Raw genomic sequence first — 21,462 nt, 5'->3', positions numbered from 1 at the left:
TTCCTCAATTTTTGTCATAGTTACTAAAAGTGTGGGCAAAAAGTCAAGCTTTTCAGATTAAAACTGCTCTTCACCCCAACAGCAGACTTCCCACACGTTATCACAGTGTACCTGTTCCACCTCCTCCCACCAAAACACCCAGTCTCTCCCCCAGCTTTGTTTTAACCTGCTTGGCCCAGATGACCTCTGATGTGCTAGCACATCTCCTGGCCTAAAGCATTAGTCATCACAGCAGTAGTTTTGTAGACAGGTGCCTCTACAGTGAAGTTTAATTAGGAAAATTTCAGTGTAAAAATAGGTGCATTCTTCTTGGTTTTGAGATGCATACATTGAAATGTCGAAGTCCAAATGCCATAACTGGGCAGACAAAGCCCAAAGTTAAAGAAGGTGCAAGCACAGTTGGATCAAGAGTGTTGACAGCATTGAAATAGCACAATCCCAGGCTATTATTTTACCGATGATGGAGTGTATCTCAAATTGTGTTAACTTCTCAAACTGTTATAAATAAAAAAAACCTGAGATACTCTCTGCTAGTCATAAAATAAAGCTATATTTTTTTTATAGTAAGCCTTAACCAGTTGCTGCTTTTCAAGATTTAACTTAAGTCACCATTCCTATACATTTAGTCACCTTCATGCAGTGTGTTTCAAGTGACAATAAAAATGGAAACAAATTTTAAACATCAGTTAGGCCTGCTCAGCAGTACAGAGTATCCTAGACTTACTAGTCCTTGATGACCCCTGGGTGTAATGCAATGAATATACACCACGTACAACCCTAACGGAGAGCTGTTTGCTTTAAAAAAATGCACCTTTTTCATTCACACTGAGAAAATGCTCTCTTGCCAAAGGAAGGCTTTTTTCTAGAAGCAGGTGGGAAGCTCACCTGTCACAGTTGATTTCATTGCATACATCTTTTGCAGAAGAGGCTACACAAGCCTCAAGCATGTTTCTGCAGTAACAAAGCCTTTCCCCAAGTGCCCCGCTCTCATGCTTCCCAGTTACAGCTCACCCTCCACAGGGGTCATGCTTCCAGCTTGTCTTATCTAACACTGTTAATCCCAAACAGATCTTTATAGACACTCCTGAAACTCTTATTTAGTTACAAAAGGAACTAGTCCTCCTCTACCACATCACATGAAGCAGTTTCACATTTTCTTCCTTAGCTTTGTTGTAAAACTTCAATATAGTAACAAAAGTACTACTTCTGTATAAATTTGCATCAGGTTCCCTTACTCATGAGCTCCAACCACCCAGAGGTGCTCAGCTACATATAATCAAATTTGTATTTTTCAGCACTGACCTTTCCTCTGGGCATCTGCACTTGTAACTGATAATTTTTAGTGTTACTCCTTGACTGCCTGCTTATCTGCAGCTAACCTTCAAAAATATAAGCAGTTTTGATTTTAAACTGAAGGCAATTACATAAACACATTTTGTCCTCATTTCCATATAACCAAGTAATTCAACCATGGCTAGTTACACTGTACTCAAACTGGTGTAGTGTTGAGAACTAAAACTATCCTTCCGTGAAAGAGTGCAAGCTGAACACACAGATGTCCCTGCTGGAATATGAACTCCAAATATAGCTCCTCATTTGCTGCCAAGCACTGTGTCTTGCATCCTTTCACTACTCCAGCCAATAAAGAACATAACTGCATAAAAAGTCATCAGTACACACTATTTCTATAAGAAAACATAAAGAGTCAGTTTGTTAACACCGGTTATGACTGACATCTTGAGGTACCATTATCTATGTGTTGATGATGCCATCATCGAAGTAAACTTGACTATCACACTGTAGTGATGGGAGATGCTCTATAGCACAACACATGCTACAAGGTTTTGTATCAAAAAAATCTCACAGTAAAGATGTGAAAGAGAAGGTGAAAAAAAACCAGTTAAAAATAAAAGCTATACTGCATAAGCCACTTTCAGAATTGTATTCTCACTGGTGGAAATTCACTCTCATTCAATTGACCAAAGCAAATGAATTAAGGAGCATATGTACTTTAAAAGGGCAAGAGACAGTTCACTAATTTTTAAAGAATTTCTTAAAGAGCTGCGAAGGGAAAAGAACAGCAAACCAAGGTTAACTGAATATTCAACTCAATTAGTGGAGCCCAGAAATTAATGCAGTAATTAAACACCAAATGGACATTGCAATAAAGAGTAAATCCTTCCCTCTCCTCTGTATTTATCCTAACACACTAGAGCATTAACTTAGCTACACTGAATAGCAGTCTGCTAGACAGCAAATTAATTTTTACTGAATGTGTTTATTGACCCTCATTTGTTGTATCAGCCTAAGTATTGAGTGGTTCATATAAAACCAAAGTGAAAAGATTCGACACTAATTCTAACATAACAGAACTGGTACACAGCACCACTGTCTTACCTCCTTGTTAGTAACTAGGATCCTAAGCCAAGTTAAAAGGAGCTTGAGAGCTTTGTGGAAAGCTTTCACTTGGATTGCTTACCCGATAAAGCAGAGGACAATATGGTAAAGGACGCGCTTGTGACACTTTTTTCCCTTCAACTTTGTTTATTGATGTACTGAACATGAAAAAGTACAAAGGATCCAAACACAAAAGAAAACATGTACAACCTCTTAAATACTCAACAGAATATATTTTCTATTCCAACAGATGTGAATTAAGTCATACTATACAACTTCAAATAAATACCAGCCTTATATTTTACTAAGTGCTCTGATAAACACTGTAAAGTGAAGCCCAATTTACATGCCTTCTCATCAATGCCGTTAGTTGCTACAGTAGTATAGGAAAGAAGCATGTAGCTACTGTTTTCCCCACATTGGAAAGTTTGTGATTTCTATAGTATATACAATTTTTAATGCAGAGGATTAGCTTTAACAATCTAAATGTACCTAAGAATGAGGAAGTGCTCAGGAAGCCAATTGATTTTTCAATAGCATTGAGTGGGTCAGCATGAAAACTCGCTTATTCACTTTAGCACGCGCTTCACAGTATATGTACTGTACTATACTGAAAAATTTATAACTACAATTTAAAAGAATAAGAACCAAAAGCAACTGCAAAGATAGTGTACAACTATGTTATGCATAGAACATTGCTTTTTCTAAGGGGAAGCATATGAGCATCTCAGTTTATACAAAAAGCAGGACGTAACTACATAGTTGTCAGTGCATCCTGGTGAAGGCGTCAAACCCTCAGCTTTTTTTTAAAAATTTAATTATAAGCTAGATGCTAATCAGAAAATATTCTGTATTTTTTTCTTAAATTTCTTCAAATACATGGTAAAGACTTTTTCTATTTCCCCAAATAGTGATTTAAGCATCATACAAAGTTAAATTTCAATAGCATACAGGTATTTATGGTTTTTGTATGAAAAATGTAAGGAAATTTGTTCAAAACCTATGATTATACTCATTTTTTACCACAAACATATTTATAAACAAAAATGTAGCATCACCATAAACAGCTGAAGCTAGACTATCTACAGACAAAAATAGCAACAGATCTGATGCACTGTAAATTCAAGTCCTCAGGACAACAAAAATGAATAAGCAGACCTCAAGTAACAATGATAATGCCATTTACAAAGAAAAAACTCATACAAAAACATTCAAAATTGAACATCACTTGGCATGTAAAATAAACTAAAATCAAAATTAGCTGAAAGGTTCATAACTCAAGGTCTTATTTACATTACACAAAGCTCAGGTGTTAGCCTTGAACATAACTTTCAAAACACCTCCAAATATACCCAACTCAGGCCACTTCTGCTGATTTGCTACTGTGCAAACCATGCTAAATGTCTTTTCTTAAGACAAAACAATTCTTCAAACAATAGCAAGTACATCACTAAACACCATGAGCTCTATCTGAAGGGAATTCTTTAGGAAGAACAGATTTTTTTCCCCCATCTCTCAGTATTTTAAGTTTCCTGCTTGCTCTTATATTCATTTTTTTAAATTTTCATTAGTTCCAAAATCACAAATTAATGTGAGCCACCTATCACTTAATAACCAGGATGATCAAAGATTCCACTGATGATTACAAAAATGAAACCAACAGTGCATCCCATTGACTCTACTTCTTAATACAAAGGTCTCAAAAGTGTTTCTACATCATAAATCTTTCTAAATTTTCCCCAACATTTGCAAATTTCCTGGTAAGTTTTAAAAGCTCACTAGGTGTCATATGAAGAGATTTCTCAAAGTATTCAAGTCAAAATATTTGTTCCAGGACCAGTAAAAAGTTTCTCCAAATTTTTTTTTTTTTTTTATAAAAATAGATGCTTTTTAAACCCACATCAAAGAGGCTCTTATCTCTTTGGCAAGGTACTGCTTTACGAAAAGTTCTCCAGTATTCTTACAATAAGCTTTTATAATGTGTTCCCATTCCCCAACCCAAATGATAATTACAGAATAAATACTGCTTATAACTTTATAAATAAAATGTAAACTTCAAATACTTTTCTTGAACAACAAAACAGCAATGTACTAAAATGTAAATTAAACACAAGGCAAATCAAGAAATAACATAAAAAACAACTGAAAGTGTGTAACACAAAGCCTCAATATTTACTTATAGGTTAAAGGCAGTCATGTAAAATAAGAAAAAACTTCTTCCCTTAGCTGAAACATTTTAAAAGGTCCACCTTCTTCAAAGAAGGCAATAGAATATGCATTGTGACAGGTAAAAACCCTGTACCTCTTGTCAATATTCAAACACAAAAGATATTTAAGAAGTTTTAATTCAAATATTAGCAATAAAAAATCTCACATATTCTTAGGATGCTAAGTAGTCATTTTATCCCCATTTCCACACTGGCATACAACAAAGGCATTTACTAATGCATAAAGCTTCTTGTAAATTGCCTTTGTTGTATAGTTTTCATGTATTAATGCACTGAGAATAACTTTTTAGGCTTTGTGCGTTTTGTTTGTTTTGAAGGAGACCTGCAATACTCTGTCCCCGAGGCGGTATCCATTCAGGCTGGCTATCGCCATAGCTGCCTCATCATAGTTTGTCATAGTCACAAATCCAAAACCTTTGCACTTGTTGGTGTTAAAGTCACGGATGACCTTCACATTGGTTACTGCTCCGAAGGGTCCAAACATTTGCCAGAGGATACTCTCATCAGCATCTGGGGCCAAGTTGTACACAAAAATGCACCATCCAGTTCCTGCATGCCCAGGGATATTAATTCCAGCCAAACTGGTCATTCCATCAATGGTCATTGGAGGAAACCTACTAAAGAATGGGGGAAACAAAACAGAATCATAAAGGAGGTGTTCACAGAAAATCCCAGCAAAGAAATTTCAAAATAAAAAAGAAAATGATACAGGGCTTTTCACAGCATGAACATGTTGGCCAGACTAATAACGTACCATCACGAGTATCTTTTTTTTTCCCCAAGTGCACAAATATTATGTACAATACTATACACAAGTAGGGGGAACAGTGCTAGGTCTGTCTGAAATGAAGACATAGAAAAACAAAAGAAAAGCATGCTACAAAACCAGTAAGGGTTAGTAAGTCATTTGAAACAGGAATTCCATGGAACTGCTACAAAAGGTTTGTCTTTCATGCACAATGCACCAAAGTGAACAATTTCAGCTGAAGTCTCAACATGCAAAAATCCAACGTTAAGTCTTACTGAAAAAGTAAGAGTACGCAAAATACTTAATAATTTGGTTATTATGAACCTAATAGTCCTTTATTACCTCTTTACTCCATAAGCCATGTTGAGCAGATTGTCCAACCTGCAAAACATTTAGCAAAGTGTTCAGTCTTCAGACTTTTCCACCCTTTAATCTTAAGGAAACTTGGTATATTCCTGCCACATCCCTTGCACTGTACGGAACCTCATGCAAAGTTAAAGTATCACCACTGACAGAGCTGTGGCACCTTATTACACCTGACACAGTGAATACAAAATAGATGTTCTTGTGTAGTATCCACAACCATAAATAGTTCAGTTCAGAAAGTGCACCACTACCACAAGTTTAGCCCAAGTCAAATACTGTTAGCATGAAGTTACAGTCAGTGACCACCTCAGTTAAATTTTCCAGATTACTAACTTGTTTTGGATGGAGACTTTACTGAGGCTTCTGACAATCTGCTGACTTGAATAACCAGACAGATGCAGGATTTTGGAGCAGTAACAAATATCAGAACACGAACTGCAAAAAAGATTTTTCATTTTCCTACTCTTTTCCAGAATAAAGTGTTTTTAGAATATATACACACACACATACTAGACTGTAAGCTTTCTCCATGTATTTCTTCCCTTACCCTCCCCCAAGCTGCTAACTGTAGTATGCAACCACAACTAAACCCTTTAGAATTACTTAGCCAATACCCGGAACATGCAGTGCCTACCAACCCATCCTATTAATCTTATTCCTGAAGTCCCTTGAAGTGCTCCTCTAAGAAAATTTCTGCCCTAAAGCAGCTCTGGTTCCTTCCTGGCAAAGCCCAGATATGTGAAGATAGCCTTGTTAAAGATTCTCTTCAAGACTCCACAAAATGAGCTTAGGTAAAAAAGGTACACTTGAATTAGTTTTTAACTACCATACAGATCTGTACCTTGTTGTGATTTTTCTCCAGTAATGAGCTATAGGATTTAAGAACCATTACTGCTATACAGAATCCAAACTCAAGTGCTGCAGTAGTGTAGCTACACTTGTACACAAAAAAACTGAAGAAAAAATATTTGGTCTTGTTTGCAGCTACATAAAGGTCTCAAACTACAGAGCACTATGATTCTGCAGTGAGCAGGGTTTGCGGGATGCGCTGACAAGAAAGCAAGCCACTGGACCCCTAAAAGAGCAGAAAAGAGGAAATTTAAAAATGCCTGACTACTATCAGTAGTCTTACTGTGGATGACAGAGGTCAACTGTCATTAACATTGGAGGTGGAGAGGAAGGTGAAGAGTTCCAGAAACACCACCACTTACACCACCACTCAGCTGATGACTTCCTACAGTAATGGTATCACCATAACAGTTTTCACGTGTTACCTGGACAACTTAAAAATACTCTGGAACAATTCTCAGAGGCATTCACTGGACAATTTTTAAAGATGCTTGAAGTTACACATCTTATAGAAACTGAGGAATAATTATATATAGCTGCTTTTGGAAGTCCAGCTCAAGATTTTTCTTAAGAAAAAAAGAAGCATTGTAGTGATCCTAATGTTCTTCACTACTAAAGTTTGTGCTGACTGTTTTCACCATTCAACCATTAACATAGACAGGGCAACTGCATCAGGTAATCCTGTCTGAAATGTCAACAGCTAAGATTTCTTGCATGTGAAAGACATTAAAGATCTGAAGCATCACTGCAATCTGAACTACGTAGTCAGAAACAGAGCTGGAATGCTGCAACAACAGCAAAGCAAAGACAAAAACCCAAAAAAGACAGATTTCCCTTTAAAGTTATAAAAATTTAAAATTTGGCAAGGCTGTCTCTTTTAAAGAAGAAATAGAAGCCTGAAGTCCTTCCCCAAAAAGTTATTAAAAAAACCCCAAACTAATTCCATCTGCAACCCCAGTTTACCTTTTCACCAGTCTGTTCAACCTTGCTTTTCCTTCCACATCAATAAAAGTGAGAAAGGTTTTACTCTCCCCTCCTATTCACTACAGACTTGGTGCCTACTCAGTGCTTTTTGTTACCATTATACTTTTAAGTGGAGCAATTCACAGTATCTCTTTATAGTTGTTTCAGGCATCACTTTACACTTAGTTTCTCAGAAAAAAAAATCTCCAGTGAAATTTAAATGGGCATTCATAAAAATACACTTCCTTTTTAAACAAAAAATAAATCACAAACAATCAAATAAAATGTTTAAGGTTCAAAGCCTAATGTTGCAGGACAGGGCTGGTCTATTGAAATTACTTAACTGCAAAGAACTTTAGGTCCTACCCAAAGAAAAAACTCCCAAAATTGGAGAATTTTTACAAATCATGACAGATCTACTTGGAATATCAGTTAAATATAGATGCTATCCCAGTCAGTACCAGAGTAATACTGATCATGGCCAAGAATCTGGTAACAAGTGCACTCAGAAGAACTCAAGGAGTCAAGCAGGACAGATTTGCCAGAATATGTTGAATGCTATAACACACAGCCTGTACCAACAGCTCCCTCATGATCTTATGTCATATAATGCACTTGGATCCATCCTGCAAGTGCAACTTCTGCCCCTATGCTCTGCCTGTGGAACAATGGCAAGCCTACTTTTATTCAATGTTCAGCACACTGTTTAAAGTAACCCTTTTATTCCCTAAGAAATGGTAAGAAAATCAACCAAATAATGAACAACATTAGTTACCCCTTCCCTTAGGGCAGAAAGCCTACTCTAGTGCTGACCTTCACACTTGTGAGACTTGCAGCACATAAGGCTGAAAAGCTGAAAAGATGAATTCAGAAGTTCTGCCAGAACTGCAGTCCATGAACTCTGAATGTTTGGCCTAAAAGCGAGGGTAGCCAATGCAGAGCTTTTGAAGTTTGGTATATTCTCTCTTAAGAAAACTGCCAGCTGATTTTATTTCTTGAAAAATAAAATAGAAACTGTTTGAGTATATTAATGCTTAGCACATTCCAGTCACGTAGCCCAGGGGCAGAGGATGGGAAGAAACAATCAAAATCACTGAAAAAAATCTGAGGTACTCATGAATGTACATAATACAATATTTGTTTCATTTTGTTCTCACCATCTGTCCTTTTCAATACACTAAATATCACAGGGAACTGTATGACTGTAGTTTGAACAGGATGGGAACATACACATGCAAAAAGCACACACAGAGAATATTTGAATAATCTTCATTACAGAAGTTTGTACTAAGAGAAGACAAAGTGTGGCATGCAGGATTTAGAAAACTGAGTAGGAAAAAAACTGAAAGCCAGAACAGGGAGGAAAGATAGGGGTGGGGAAGAGGAGGCTGGCTGTGGCACGCCATATGGCTAAGAAGAAAATTGAATTGCCTAGGTCAATGTTAATTGAATCAACTTGCACATTAATCAACAATAATCTAGGAAATTAAAAATAACCTTTAAAAAAAATACTTTTTTTAAAATGACCGTGTAGAAGAAAAAGATGTCATCGTGGTTTAATTCTAAGTAGGTTTATTAGATACTGAAATGATATCAATAGGATGGAATGCATTTTTGCTTTTAGTAGTATTGTATGAGCAAAGCTGAAGTTCAACATTTTCATGTGTTTCCTTCACACAAAGAAATCAGACAAGTAGGGAAGGGAAACAAACAGGCCCATGGGAACATGTGGCTTCCAGCACAGTTGCACACAAGTATGTATTTGACTTACCTAAAGCGCTGAGCCTGCTGAGCTAGAGGTGCCGGATACCTTCTGTTTGGAGAATGGTACAGCTGGGAAAGGATGGCCTGATTGGTTTTTTGGCTTGGATTGTTAGCAAACTTTACAGTGATGGGCTCTGTGGCACCTGGAGGTTTCTGGCCATTCAAGCCCTTGATAGCTTCTTCTGCTTCAATTCGCTTGTCAAACCGGATAAACCCCACGCCCCTTGATACCCCTGCACAGGGTGAAGGAAGCATATAACAATTAATTCAGAGACTCTGGAATATTAGATGTTAACATTTGATTTTCATAGCCAATTGCTATGTTAATGGCCAATTGCTGTGAGCACATGATAATTTTGAGCTTATTAGAATGGAGCTTTTGCTCAGAGATGACTTTCCTACTGTAATTTTATTTATTTATTTTTTAAATTTAACTGACATAAGATGCATTGTGTAGAAAGCTTACAAGGTTGAGGGAAAACACAGTGGAGACAACTTAAACAGCGAGCCAAAGGATAATTCTGAAACAAAGCAATTTTGGGGGGAGATAGAGGTGAACCCAGGACCAGCTGCACTGTAACCTGTTTAGTTCATGCTACTCTGCAGCATCTAAATTCACAAAAATCCTGTGAATAGCTTTGTCATCTGCTCCCTAGATACAAGAAATGGCTTATGCTGTCCTGCAGCACCCCTTGAAGTTCCCTTTGGAGCAAATATGCTGACAGGACAAAGAATGAAGTGTAGGTTCTAGATTGCAGTAATGGGAATTATGGCCCTGTTTTAACAGTGCATGGTTACCTCTAAGTAAAAGATTCAGTTTCAGCATGCTACCATACTTTTGCGGGTGTTATTTTTGAAGGAAACTTTTCTTGGGCCATAGATTCTTCCCTGGTATAGAAAAGTCAAAGACAACATGTAAGGGGATCAACAAGTGTTTATGGAAGGTCTTAGGAGCACTGCACCTCAAAAATTTATACTGTGGCTTAAATATAAACACATTGAGGTGTCAATACTTGAACCAATTAACATTAAAGCTACTACAGCCAACACTAATTAGCTGCATGCTTTGTTGTAATATTCCTAAATCCATTTAGAGGCCCCTTATATTCTGGTTCATGGATAAGCAGACAAGTTAGACACTTGTCCTCACTTGAGAAAGACGTTAACGACAAGAAATTTATTCTGTTCATAAACAATGACGATTTAAACCATCAAAGTGACAATGAGCAGGCGTAAGAAAGCTTTAAAGAGGCAAACGTCACAGCTTCAACTTTGCATTTTTCATCTGTCAGTTTGTGTCACAACCTTATTATTCATACCATTTTGAGCCTACTTCTTCCAAATTACTAAGGAGGAGGGGGGAAGAGAGCTTAAACCTGAACGACAGTCTATGCCAGAGAACTACTGTGCATATACTAGGATTTATGAATACTTAGAATTACAGTACACATTTAAAAGTTTAATTACATTTAATTATTTGGCCCATTTGTCAAATCCCACCATTTCTATGTATGAATATACAGGAAGATAATGTAAACAGCTATTTATTGCACAAAACCTGGAAATTTGACCTGCAAATCTGCTGCTTCTACAAGTCACTATTTGGCCTTTAGCTTTCCTTTCTCTGCCTCTCTACACTCTCACCAACTTGCACAACCCACACTATTAAAACACTCCATAAGTATTATGTGTCAATATTAAGATTTCTGTTAACATAATGGAATTGCAGGGTAGTACATAGGAGGTCCTCTACAGGTCAGCCAAGTGTCAAACACTAGCATGCACAATCCTTTCAAAGTAAGACCATTTGAAAACTTTATGACCTGCATAGCTGTTTGTCACCCACGATGATGCGCAACTTTGAAAAGGTACAATTATAAAAAAAATCCAAGCTAGCTTATTATTCAGGGAATAATTACGTGAGTAAATTCATTCTTCCACCCCACACCCCTACTTTTTTTTTGAAAGAAGAGAATTTGGAGAGCCCTGCTCCTTTGTAGTTTGCTTTGCACACAATATTTTTGTCATGTACTTGGCATTTCATTTGATTGCTTATTTTTGGAACAGGCCTGCTGGAAGCAGGTGAGGCAGCAAATTATAAAGCTCCTCAAGCTTTGAGCCAGCAAAACCACGTGCATTACTGTCCAAGTCTGAAGAGTAACCACAGAGTGCCACTAACACCCACTCACTGGCTAAGACATATTGTAATAGCACAACTAACCTGCTAGAGCTTAGTTCTTTAAGGCACAGAACTTATCTGCTCCTGAGGAACTCAAAGTTCATGTTCTTCAGTGTGCCCAAAGTTAATGAGGCAACCTTGAAAACAGTCTTAACAGCAATTACCAGTCTGGGTCTTTTGTTATCTTAGCCTCAGAGAACCAGCTGTGCATTTCTGCATAAAATTTTATTTTTATAAAAAAAGTGTTTAATAGCATTTCATAAGGCACATAGGGACTATTTTCACGTAGCAGCTTGGAAAGGAAGATTATAGCAGCTGTAAATTTATTACAAGCCATAAAACAGTCTTCAAACCTGCACCTTCAGGGTGGAAATGACTCAAGCTGGCTCAGTACACTCCACAATCTATTTTTGTCCATGCATATTTATGAACAATTCCAGCAGAAAATTGCATTTTCTGGCCTACATACACCTTTCATACATTCTAGAGACAAGACTGTTGCATTGAAAGGTGAAATATTTCTTAAACTGCCAGTCCAAATATGAGAGGAAGTGCAAAACTGCCTACTTACCAGTGACTTGGTCAACCAAAATACGAGAAGTAATAATGCGTCCATATTGGGAAAAGAGCTGTTCCAGTTCTTTCTGGGTCATTGTTTTTGGAAGTCCACTAACATACAAATTTGCATCTCTGATAGAAGCTGAACTTGGTCGCGCATAGGAAACCTTAGGAAAAAGAAAGTAAAAAAAACTGGAAATCAAACACTTTAAAACCAGCTGAAATAGGACAGTGTCATTTGCTCTAAGACACTGAAATCTTTTTAAGGGCAGCCAGAAGTTACCTTGCAAAGCCAGTTAAGTGTTTTTTTTGGTGCTGGCTTCTGTGAAAATACTGAAGGAATACAACATAGACCATGCAGCAGAGGCTGACTACATGAACTCATATAGAATTTAAGAAGTACTTTCAAATACAGGAGAAAAGCTAGGTACACACTCAAGCAAGCCTTGGTAGAGAAAAAGTGTCGTCAGTTAGCTTACTGTAAGATTAAAAAGACAAATTTAAGAAGATGCAAGAATGTTTTCATTATTTTTGCTATAATATCCTATATTATATAGTATGTATATAATACTATATAATAATTATATAATATTTATATAATAAATATTCTGCATAAGAATATTCTGCACACTATATAATAATATTCTGCTATAGTATATTAGCTATAATGCTAATAATTATCATAATTAGCATTAATCATAAAATGCTAATTATCATTAAAAAATACAAGGAATAAAGATTTCACTTTGATAACTAGGTCAAAAACACAGAAAGGCAGTCCAAAGCACTTAGAGGTTTGCAAGTGTTTTTCAAGTGCTGCACCCTTTGTACATCTGTTGAGCTTGCTATCAGATGGCACACAATCATCCATGAGGTCAAGATAAACTCTGCTACATTACTTTTATAGGCCTAAGAATGAATGTCAGAAGCAGGAATGCAACTTGCATTTTGGCTGTTCAGCAGCTTGCCAATTTCTGCAACACAGAGGTCTTACAACCAAATGCCAAGTAACAGTGAGCTTCTCAGGTCCTTTTGGACAGAAGTTTTTACCTGCTGCCTCACAGTGTCAGTCAGAAATATTTTATTAAGAGTATCAACTAGATTCTTTAATCCTTAGACACATGCTACAAAACCAGCATGTTGAAGAGTTCAGTACCTCCCACTGAAGTCTGTACATGTGGTTTATCCTTGTTACAGGAAAGATCAGAACAGAACATCCATGGTTGTGGACCAGAACCGAACAAAATACTTCATTTGGGGTTTTCACTGTACAAAGCGTAAAGGTAAAAAGGAGTCTGAAGAAGCGGTCAGATTGATCTCCTTTACTTCCCTCCCTGCAACACATGATCAGCCATCTCTGGGCAGCTGGAACTTAACTCTGCAACATATCTTTTGCTTAATCCTCTGACATTTACTTTCAAATCCACACCCCTCCACCCCCCCTTTTTTTGTGAAGATATGCAAATTTAGCTGTAATAGAAAAGCTGCCAGTGTCCAGTTTTACAGCAGGAATGACAGAATTTCCCAGTTTCCATACAGTTTGTTTCAATTCCAGTAAAGCCACATTGAAGAACAGTTTATTTTCCGCTGGAGCTGAGCCTACTGAACTGAAGATTACTTAGTCCTCTTTCTTCTACATGCCCCCTCATTTTATGTTATTAGAGATAAGCACATATTAGAGATATGCACTGTCCACAGAAGAGCTCATGAAAATTACCACCGTCAAGCTGCCAAGTAGAAAACCACAGACCCTTTATAGCAAAAATGGATTCAGTGTCTATGACGCTAAGTATAAAAAACCAACTAACCAAAAAAAGACCCCACCAAATACTAAAAAATATTCCTGACATCTGGTCACACCAGGAATCTGCTATGTGACTCTGGAAAAATCTTTCCACCTCAGCTTCCCATGTCATGGGGACCTCTTCTATAATCCAGTCACATACACTGACAATGGGTATTTTCCAATGAGTTAGAAGTTCAGGTTTTTTTCTTTAAAAATGTCTTTGATCTCTTGTGATTTTTTTCAAGATACAGTGTGACCAGAAAGTAGTAGTTCATTTTGTAGACTAGCTGCGAATTGATAGATTAGATTTTTCTATTTTGACTTCATTCTTGCCATTTAAGAAAGTCAACATAGGATTATTCCTAGAAGACAATATCAACTACTAGCTAGACTCAGATTCACACAGCAGGAGTGTTCAGGACTTAAGTGCCTGTAACCTGCCACAGCAAGCCTAATTATCAGAACTGTAGTGGTAAAAGGTGATTATGGCCATTTTGCAACATCATAAGTAGTTTATCCATATACTATGCAGCACCACTTTAAGTTACAGTAATGATGGAATCTAGGAAACTACTGGAAACAAAACACAAGATAACAGATGCTACAAGGACAGCAGTCATGTTCCTGTACGTGACAGAATACTTGGTTCCCAAGAGCCTTTCACAAGGTAGATGAAAAATTTACACAAGTCGTTCAGGAAAGGCAAATACATAATTCTTATTTCTTAAAACTTGCTACAGTAGACTCAAGCCCAATACTTGCAAATTGTGTTTGAAACCAAATTCTTTTTTTATTCTGTATAGTCAACCTCACAGTACATACACCCATATTTGAAAGAACAGTTTCTAGATCCTGAGTCATTTTCCTACTCTTCTACAGGCAAAAGCAGACACCTATGATATTCCAAGTGCACAGAAAGTCTGAGAAGTAAGTTGCACCAGAGACAGGAAAACAAAGAGTAAAGCTTGCCTGCATTTAGCCAAAGAAGCAGCGAAGACAGTGATGGCTACCCAAGAGGCAGGAAAATGAAACAGCTAAGGAATGAAAGAAATTGCCCAACTTGCACACTTGGCTATGAGGTTCTTGAAGAAATTATTTCCATTTGATCCATGCCATGCTTGACAGAACGACCTTAAGGAGACTCAAGGCTAGAGAATGGAGACAGACTGCTTGGGGGACAAGACTAGATACAATAAAAACCTGAATTATCAAAACCAAGCAGTTCTGAACAGCTAAGTAAATGTTTGTTTTCAAAAGAAACCCTTCCACCCCCCCAATTTAACTCTACATGGTAGGAGGGCACAGCAACAAAGTCCATTTTGTAACTGAACACAATGAACTGTTATTAATGTAAAGTTTGATGCCAACGGAAGCAGGGGAAGACAGGCACTACTCTATAAACCAGATGTATAGCTGCATGTATCACTGGCACATCTCAATTTTATCTGTCAGTTTTTAATTCTCTCTGGAATTGAGACACACTGAAAACTGTTCTATCCAGTCCTATTTAAGAAGTCAGACAAGTTTTTCTTTCCATATGCATTTGGTCAGGTCCTCTGGAGAGGAGTCAGAATTCCTGGGAGTGACCATCAGCTAAGGAAGGAAGAAAAACAGTGACTTATCCTTATATCTAACAACAAAGCTATGCAAGTGCTGGTCAAACAACATTTCACTGAGAAACTAAAAAAAAATTCCCCCATGGTTTGCTGAAGATTAAGGAGGTATTGTGGACTATGTTAGCTTTGACCTCAGATAAATACCTGTTACTAAGTTGTTTTCTAAGCATGCATGCAAGTACTCAGAACAGAGGTTGCAGAATGTAAGCCTCACAAACTCCTTTCAAACAGGATAAAAGTCTGTATGAATAGAAGATACCAAAGGCCTGCCAAAACCCCTAAGCCATTCTTTATGGAGCTACTGTTTTCCCCGTCTCCAAACTATCTAGACTTTGCTCTAGAAGTAGTTCTATAGATGTTGACAGATTAAATAGCTCCATTTTCTAAGCAATCTAATGCAGTAATTGGACTTTCCCTCCAGCCACCCACTGCTAAGTGTCAAAGTCATTCTGATTTGACACATTAAATAGAATAAAACTGAGGAAGTACAATGTAAGCAGAAATGAGAGTTGTGTTCTTTATGAAGAGAGAAGGACACACACAAAAAGCAAAGAAAAGGTAAGTCAAATAAGTGACCTGTGAGGCAATGCTTAATGCCTGAAACTTCTTTCCCTCCTGGTCAGTGATGCTAAGGTAGGCTAGAAGCAAATAACTAATTCACAAGGTCTGCCTGATCCGCAGTTCAAGTTCAGTAGTGCTTGAGAATGAAATTAAAATTCTCCCTTCTTACCTATACATCACACTGATGGACCTCCCTGGTGATTACCACAGCCCAGCAGCACAGGTGTGGATACCATTGTTCTTACAAAGCAAGCTGCTAGAACAGCTTTATAGGTCTGGAAACAGTGTTCACGTCCCTGCTCACCATCTCCAGTGATTGAAGGATCACCTCCAAGCCAAAGGCCCATCCTATCAAGCAGGAAATCAAGCAAAGGTGTCTGGGGGCTTACTTGGATGAACAAGGGATTAAACTCCAACATAAAAACAACGTGTACAGGATGTGAAAGCAGGAATATATAAATGGTGTCCAGTCATGCATGGATGAGGTCAGGAAAGCTAAAGCCCACCTGGATTTGAATTTGGTGAGAGATTTGAAGGGCAACAAAAACAATCTGTACAAATATATTGGCAGCAAAAGGAAGAGTGGGGAAAACATGAACCCACTGCTGAACAGGGCAGGGAAATTGCTGACCAGGGACACAAAAAAGGACAGGGTACTTAGTACTTTCCTTGCCTCAGTCTTTACCAGTACAACTGGCCTTCAGGGATCCCAGGCCCACGAGACAGTAGAAAGTCTGGAACAAGGAATACTTACCCTTAGTGGAGGAGGATCACACTGAAAAATATTTAAACTGTGCAGGCAAAAGTCCATGGGGCCTGAAAGGTTGCACCCACAAGTCCTGAGGGAGCTGACGGATATCATTGCAAGGCAACTCTTGGTTGTCTTTGAAAGGTCATGGGGAACAGGCGAGGCTTCTAAGGTGTGGGAGGAAGCAAGTATAGAATCATAAAGGTTGGAAAAGACCTCTAAGATCATCTAATCCAACCGTCAACCCAACACCTCCACTGCCTACTAAACCATGTCCTGAAGTGCCACATCTACACGTTTTTTGAACTCCTCCAGGGATGGTGACTCAACCACTTCCCTGGGCAGCCTGGTCCAATGCTTGACAACCCTTTCAGTGAAGTAAAATTTCCTAATATCCAATCTAAACCTCCCCTGGTGCAACTTGAAGCCATCTCCTCTCGTCCTATCCCTAGTTACCTGGGAGAAGAGACCGACCCCCACCTCTCTACAACCTCCTTTCAGGTAGTTGTAGAGACCAATAAGGTCTCCCCTCAGCCTCCTTTTCTCCAGCCTAAACCACCCCAGTTCCCTCAGCCGCTCCTCACAGGACTTGTGCTCTAGACCCTTCAGCAGCTTCATTGCCCTTCTTTGGACACAGTCCAGCACCTCAGTGCCTCTCTGTTCCTGCTGGCCACACTATTCCTGATGCAAGCCAGGATGCTGTTGGCTTTCTTGGCCACCTGGGCACACTGCTGGCTCATATTCAGCCAGCTGTCAACCAACACCCCCAGGTCCTTCTCTGCTGGGCAGCTTTCCAGCCACTCTTCCCCAAGCCTGTAGTGTTGCATGGGGTCGTTGTGACCCAAGCGCAGGACCTGACACTTGGCCTTGTTAAACCTCGTACAATTGACCTGAGCCCATCGATCCAGCCTGTCCAGGACCACTCATCTTCAAGAGTGGCAAGAAACTTGCTCTCTGGGCAGCTACAGGCCAGTCAATCTCAACTCAATCCTTGGGAAGGTGATTGAGCAGCTAATCATGAAAATCTCCTCCAGTCACATGAATGACAAGAAGGTGACTGGAAGTAGTCAGCATGGATTTATAAAGGGGAAAACATGTCTGACCAACCTAATAGTCTTCTACAGTGACATGACTGCCTTGGTGGACAAGGGGAAAACAGTGGATGTTGTTTATCTCAACTTTAGTAGGACTTGACACTCTTTCCCATAATATCTTCACAAAGTGCATATTAAGTACACCTCCGCTTACGTACATACTAGATAAGTATTAAGCACATACTAGTTAAATGGGACAGTGATGTAGACTGAAAACTGGCTGAACTGCCAGGCTCAATGGGTTGCAATCAGTGGCATAAAGTCTAGTTGGAGGCTAGTCACTGGCCTCCATTGATACTGGATCCAATATTGGTTAACATCTTCACCAGTGACCTGGATGATGGGGCAGAGCGTACCCTCAGAAACTTCACAGATGATACAAAACTTGGAGGAGTGGCTGATAGGCCAGAAGGCTGTGCTGCCATCCAGAGGGACCTCAACAGACTGGAGAATTGGGCAAACAGGAACCTCGAAGAAGTTCAGCAACAGGAAAAGCAGAGTCCTCCCCTGGAAAGGAATAATCCCATGTACCAGTACATGCTAGGAGCCAACTGGCTAAAAAGCAGATTGGTAGGGAACCTTGGAGTCCTGGTAGACACCAAGCTGATCATGAGCCAGCAGAACGTACCCATGCGACAAAGATAGCCAACAGCCACCTGGGCTGCATTAGTAGAAGCATTACCAGCAGGTCAAGGGAGGTGATCCTTCCTCTCTACTCAGCATTGGTGAGATACTTCTGGGGGCTGTCTTCAGCTCTGGGCTCCCCAGTAAAAGACATTTACAACTAGAGTGAGTCCAGTAAAGGGCCACAGAAGCAATTAAGGGACTGGAGCATCTCTGATGCAAGGAAACGCTGACAGAGCAGGGATTGCTCAGTCTGGAGAAAAGGCAGCTCAGCAGGATCTTAGCCATAGAAGTCTGCTGAAGGGAGTAAAGAAGATGGAGCCAGACTCTTCTCCGTAGTATCAAGTGACAGGACAAGACGGAATGGGCACAAACTGAAACACAGAAAAAAGTTCATCTGGAAATTCCATATAGATTTCATTCCATAAGAAAATACCTTTCATGGTAAAGGGTGATTAAGCATTGGCAGAAGTTAGTCAGATTGTAGAGTCTAACCCTGGAGATGTTCAAAACCCAACTGGACACAGGCCTGAGCAACCTGCTTATGGTGAATCTGCTCTGAGCAGGTGTTTGGACTAGAGACCTCCAGAGGTGCCTTCAACCTCAGCCATTCTGTCATTCTGCAACAACACATAACAAACCTTAAGGAAATTCTTTGAAATGGATTTCTACCCAGACTCTGGAAGTAACTTGAATTAAGTGAAGGTAGCAAAACCAAGACAGAGCATTCCCACGCAGCTTTTTGTATAAAACCAGTGATACAGTCATTTTCCCCCTATTTCTTCCAAGACCAATTCAGAATAGAGACACTGTCTTTGAGAGGGGAATCCACACTGCTGGGCATGTGCTGTCACATATAAAGGACAAACTCACCCTGAGCCCCTCAGAAGAGGGGAAATCCACAAAAAATGTTTGCTAACTTGCTGCAAGTTTACCTTATGCTACAGAACTGGTATCTGTCAAGATATAAAACAGTACCTGCAAAACTCCTCTCACTTTTCCTCCGTCAAATTAGTATGAATTCTTTCATGGTGACAGTTGATCCAGTGATGTTTAGTGCCCATGCCCTAGCTGGTAAATGCTATTTGGAATAGACTTTGGCATAGCAGTCAAGGCCTATACTGAATGCAATTTTAAAAAGGCAAGTAAATGAAAGCAATAAACTCTAACCAGTAAATACTACCATTACAACAAGTTCAGTTTCAGTGTCATTCCCTTTAAATTCTTGAATTATGTTTACAAGGTGTTTTTCACATCTAAGAACATATGCTAACCACAGATTACCCTACATGGAAAGTATCTCAGTGACTACTCCTGTATCTTTACTGATGCATACTGGAATCTGGGCAGATTAGTCACAGGAGTAACACATCAAAACGAAATCAGTACTTCATTACCAATATCCAAACACTATCTCTAGTCATCTTGCTAAGCACCAGAAGTTCTGTCCAGGCAAGAAATCTGAAAGAAACATAAAAGTTCAGAAACCCAATGTAATTAAACTGTGACTTACTTTGGCAAAACATTACTAGTTATCTGTGCAAGTCAGTATCATTAGAGAAAAACAAGGACACCACAAAATGTTACTGGTATAAGGGAACTAATTCCCATGTAAAAGAAGCTTCCCTGGAGTATGGGATACACAGTTTCTATGCATTATTGATGTCAAAGTCCAAGCTATTTCACTTGTGATACAGATTTAAAGAAGAGACTCTCCAGATTCATCTCCCTACCTGTACCCTGTCAGTTTGCTTGTTCAGTAACTACTTGCCAATGGTTCTAGATTTGATCTCTTCAAACAATATACTTATGCACTGAATTAATAGCTGTGCTGAAATATTACTTCCACAGTTACTTCAGCAGGTGAATATTTAATAGTTAAACATTAAGGTTATGCAATGTCAAAACCATTGAACACAATGCAAGTCAAGCAGCAGCCAGAAAGCCTACAGTTTTAAATATTTAATGACACACACTGTACAACACTGAACACAGCTACTCTGGAGACATCAATTTCAAAACAGTTTTACTGGAATTTTCCACTGCAGTTAGTAGGAAAGACACTTGTTTCTAGAAATACAAACATTACAACACCAAATCCAAGTATTTTCACTGCTTGAATATTTCATTTCTTAACAACAAGATGAACTGATTTAAAATTTTCAAGTCAAAACTGTGGAAGTTAGCAGGTTAAACAAAGAAGCTGCCAAAAAGAATAGAGACACAGTCCCTACAAATGAATGTTCCAGTTTCTTACTATCTGCTACTACCTTTAGACATCTCAGCACCGTACATTCATCTTTTTTATCTTACAGCTTATTAGGGCAACCAGAGTGTTTGCATTACCTGGAAGAACTTTAGGAAAAAGTTATATTAAATTCTAAACACCACTACTTAAGGTATTCTTGCAAGAGTTTAAATCTGAAATCTTTAGATGTTAAAACCAGGATTTCAGTAAATGTTTGCGTTCAATAACTTCAAGGGTAAACTTAGCTTCGAACACTGTTTGCCTTATGGATAGTATCCAGTTCTTTTAAAATGCATGTTTCAGTGGAAGAAAAATCCATCAAAAAATCCAAATAATTTACCACCCAGCCTGTGCAGATGAAAATGGGTTAAACCTTCCTGCAAACCAGACAAATTTATGTTGGGAATATTGGTAAGAGGAATACATTAGGAATATATAAGCCCCCTTGGCAAGCACAATAAAAACAAGGACATATTTATTTGTTTTTGTTACAGCAATGTTCTTGGAGACCATTGTGCCAGGCAAGTGTTCTTAACTTGCACTTAAATTAGTATGAGATGCCATGACTCAAGAACTCTTCTTCTTAATTTGATTTCTAGTAACAATATGCTGCAGCACACAGCAGAGACCAGGTCTCAGCTGTCACCAGCCAGTGATAGGTTGCTATCTGAAATAGGAGAGTACATTGCTATATATTCATCAAGTTGAACTCCTCAAATGAAAGATAGTTCCA

The 21,462-nt window shown here is 38.6% G+C and overlaps 1 protein-coding gene across 4 annotated transcripts in view; it reads right to left on the bottom strand.

The window, feature by feature from the left end:
* Window positions 1-2,544: 2,544 nt before the first annotated feature.
* ELAVL2 (ELAV like RNA binding protein 2) overlaps window positions 2,545-21,462 on the bottom strand; it is a 106,826-nt gene continuing 87,908 nt past the window's right edge. For all 4 annotated transcript variants that reach the window (XM_072860586.1, XM_072860585.1, XM_072860587.1 and 1 more), the window contains exons 4-7: window positions 12,066-12,219; window positions 9,323-9,548; window positions 5,716-5,754; window positions 2,545-5,242 (exon numbers count right to left, since the gene is read on the bottom strand). In XM_072860586.1, coding sequence (XP_072716687.1) covers window positions 4,912-5,242; window positions 5,716-5,754; window positions 9,323-9,548; window positions 12,066-12,219 — 750 coding nt within the window. In that variant the 3' untranslated portion in view covers window positions 2,545-4,911. The remainder of the gene's footprint in view (window positions 5,243-5,715; window positions 5,755-9,322; window positions 9,549-12,065; window positions 12,220-21,462) is intronic.

This window comes from Ciconia boyciana, chromosome 4 (genome assembly GCF_034638445.1).
Source record: "Ciconia boyciana chromosome 4, ASM3463844v1, whole genome shotgun sequence".
Taxonomy (NCBI): Eukaryota; Metazoa; Chordata; class Aves; order Ciconiiformes; family Ciconiidae; genus Ciconia; species Ciconia boyciana.
The sequence above is the reverse complement of the archived record's forward strand: the minus strand, read 5'-3'. Positions and strand labels throughout refer to the sequence as shown.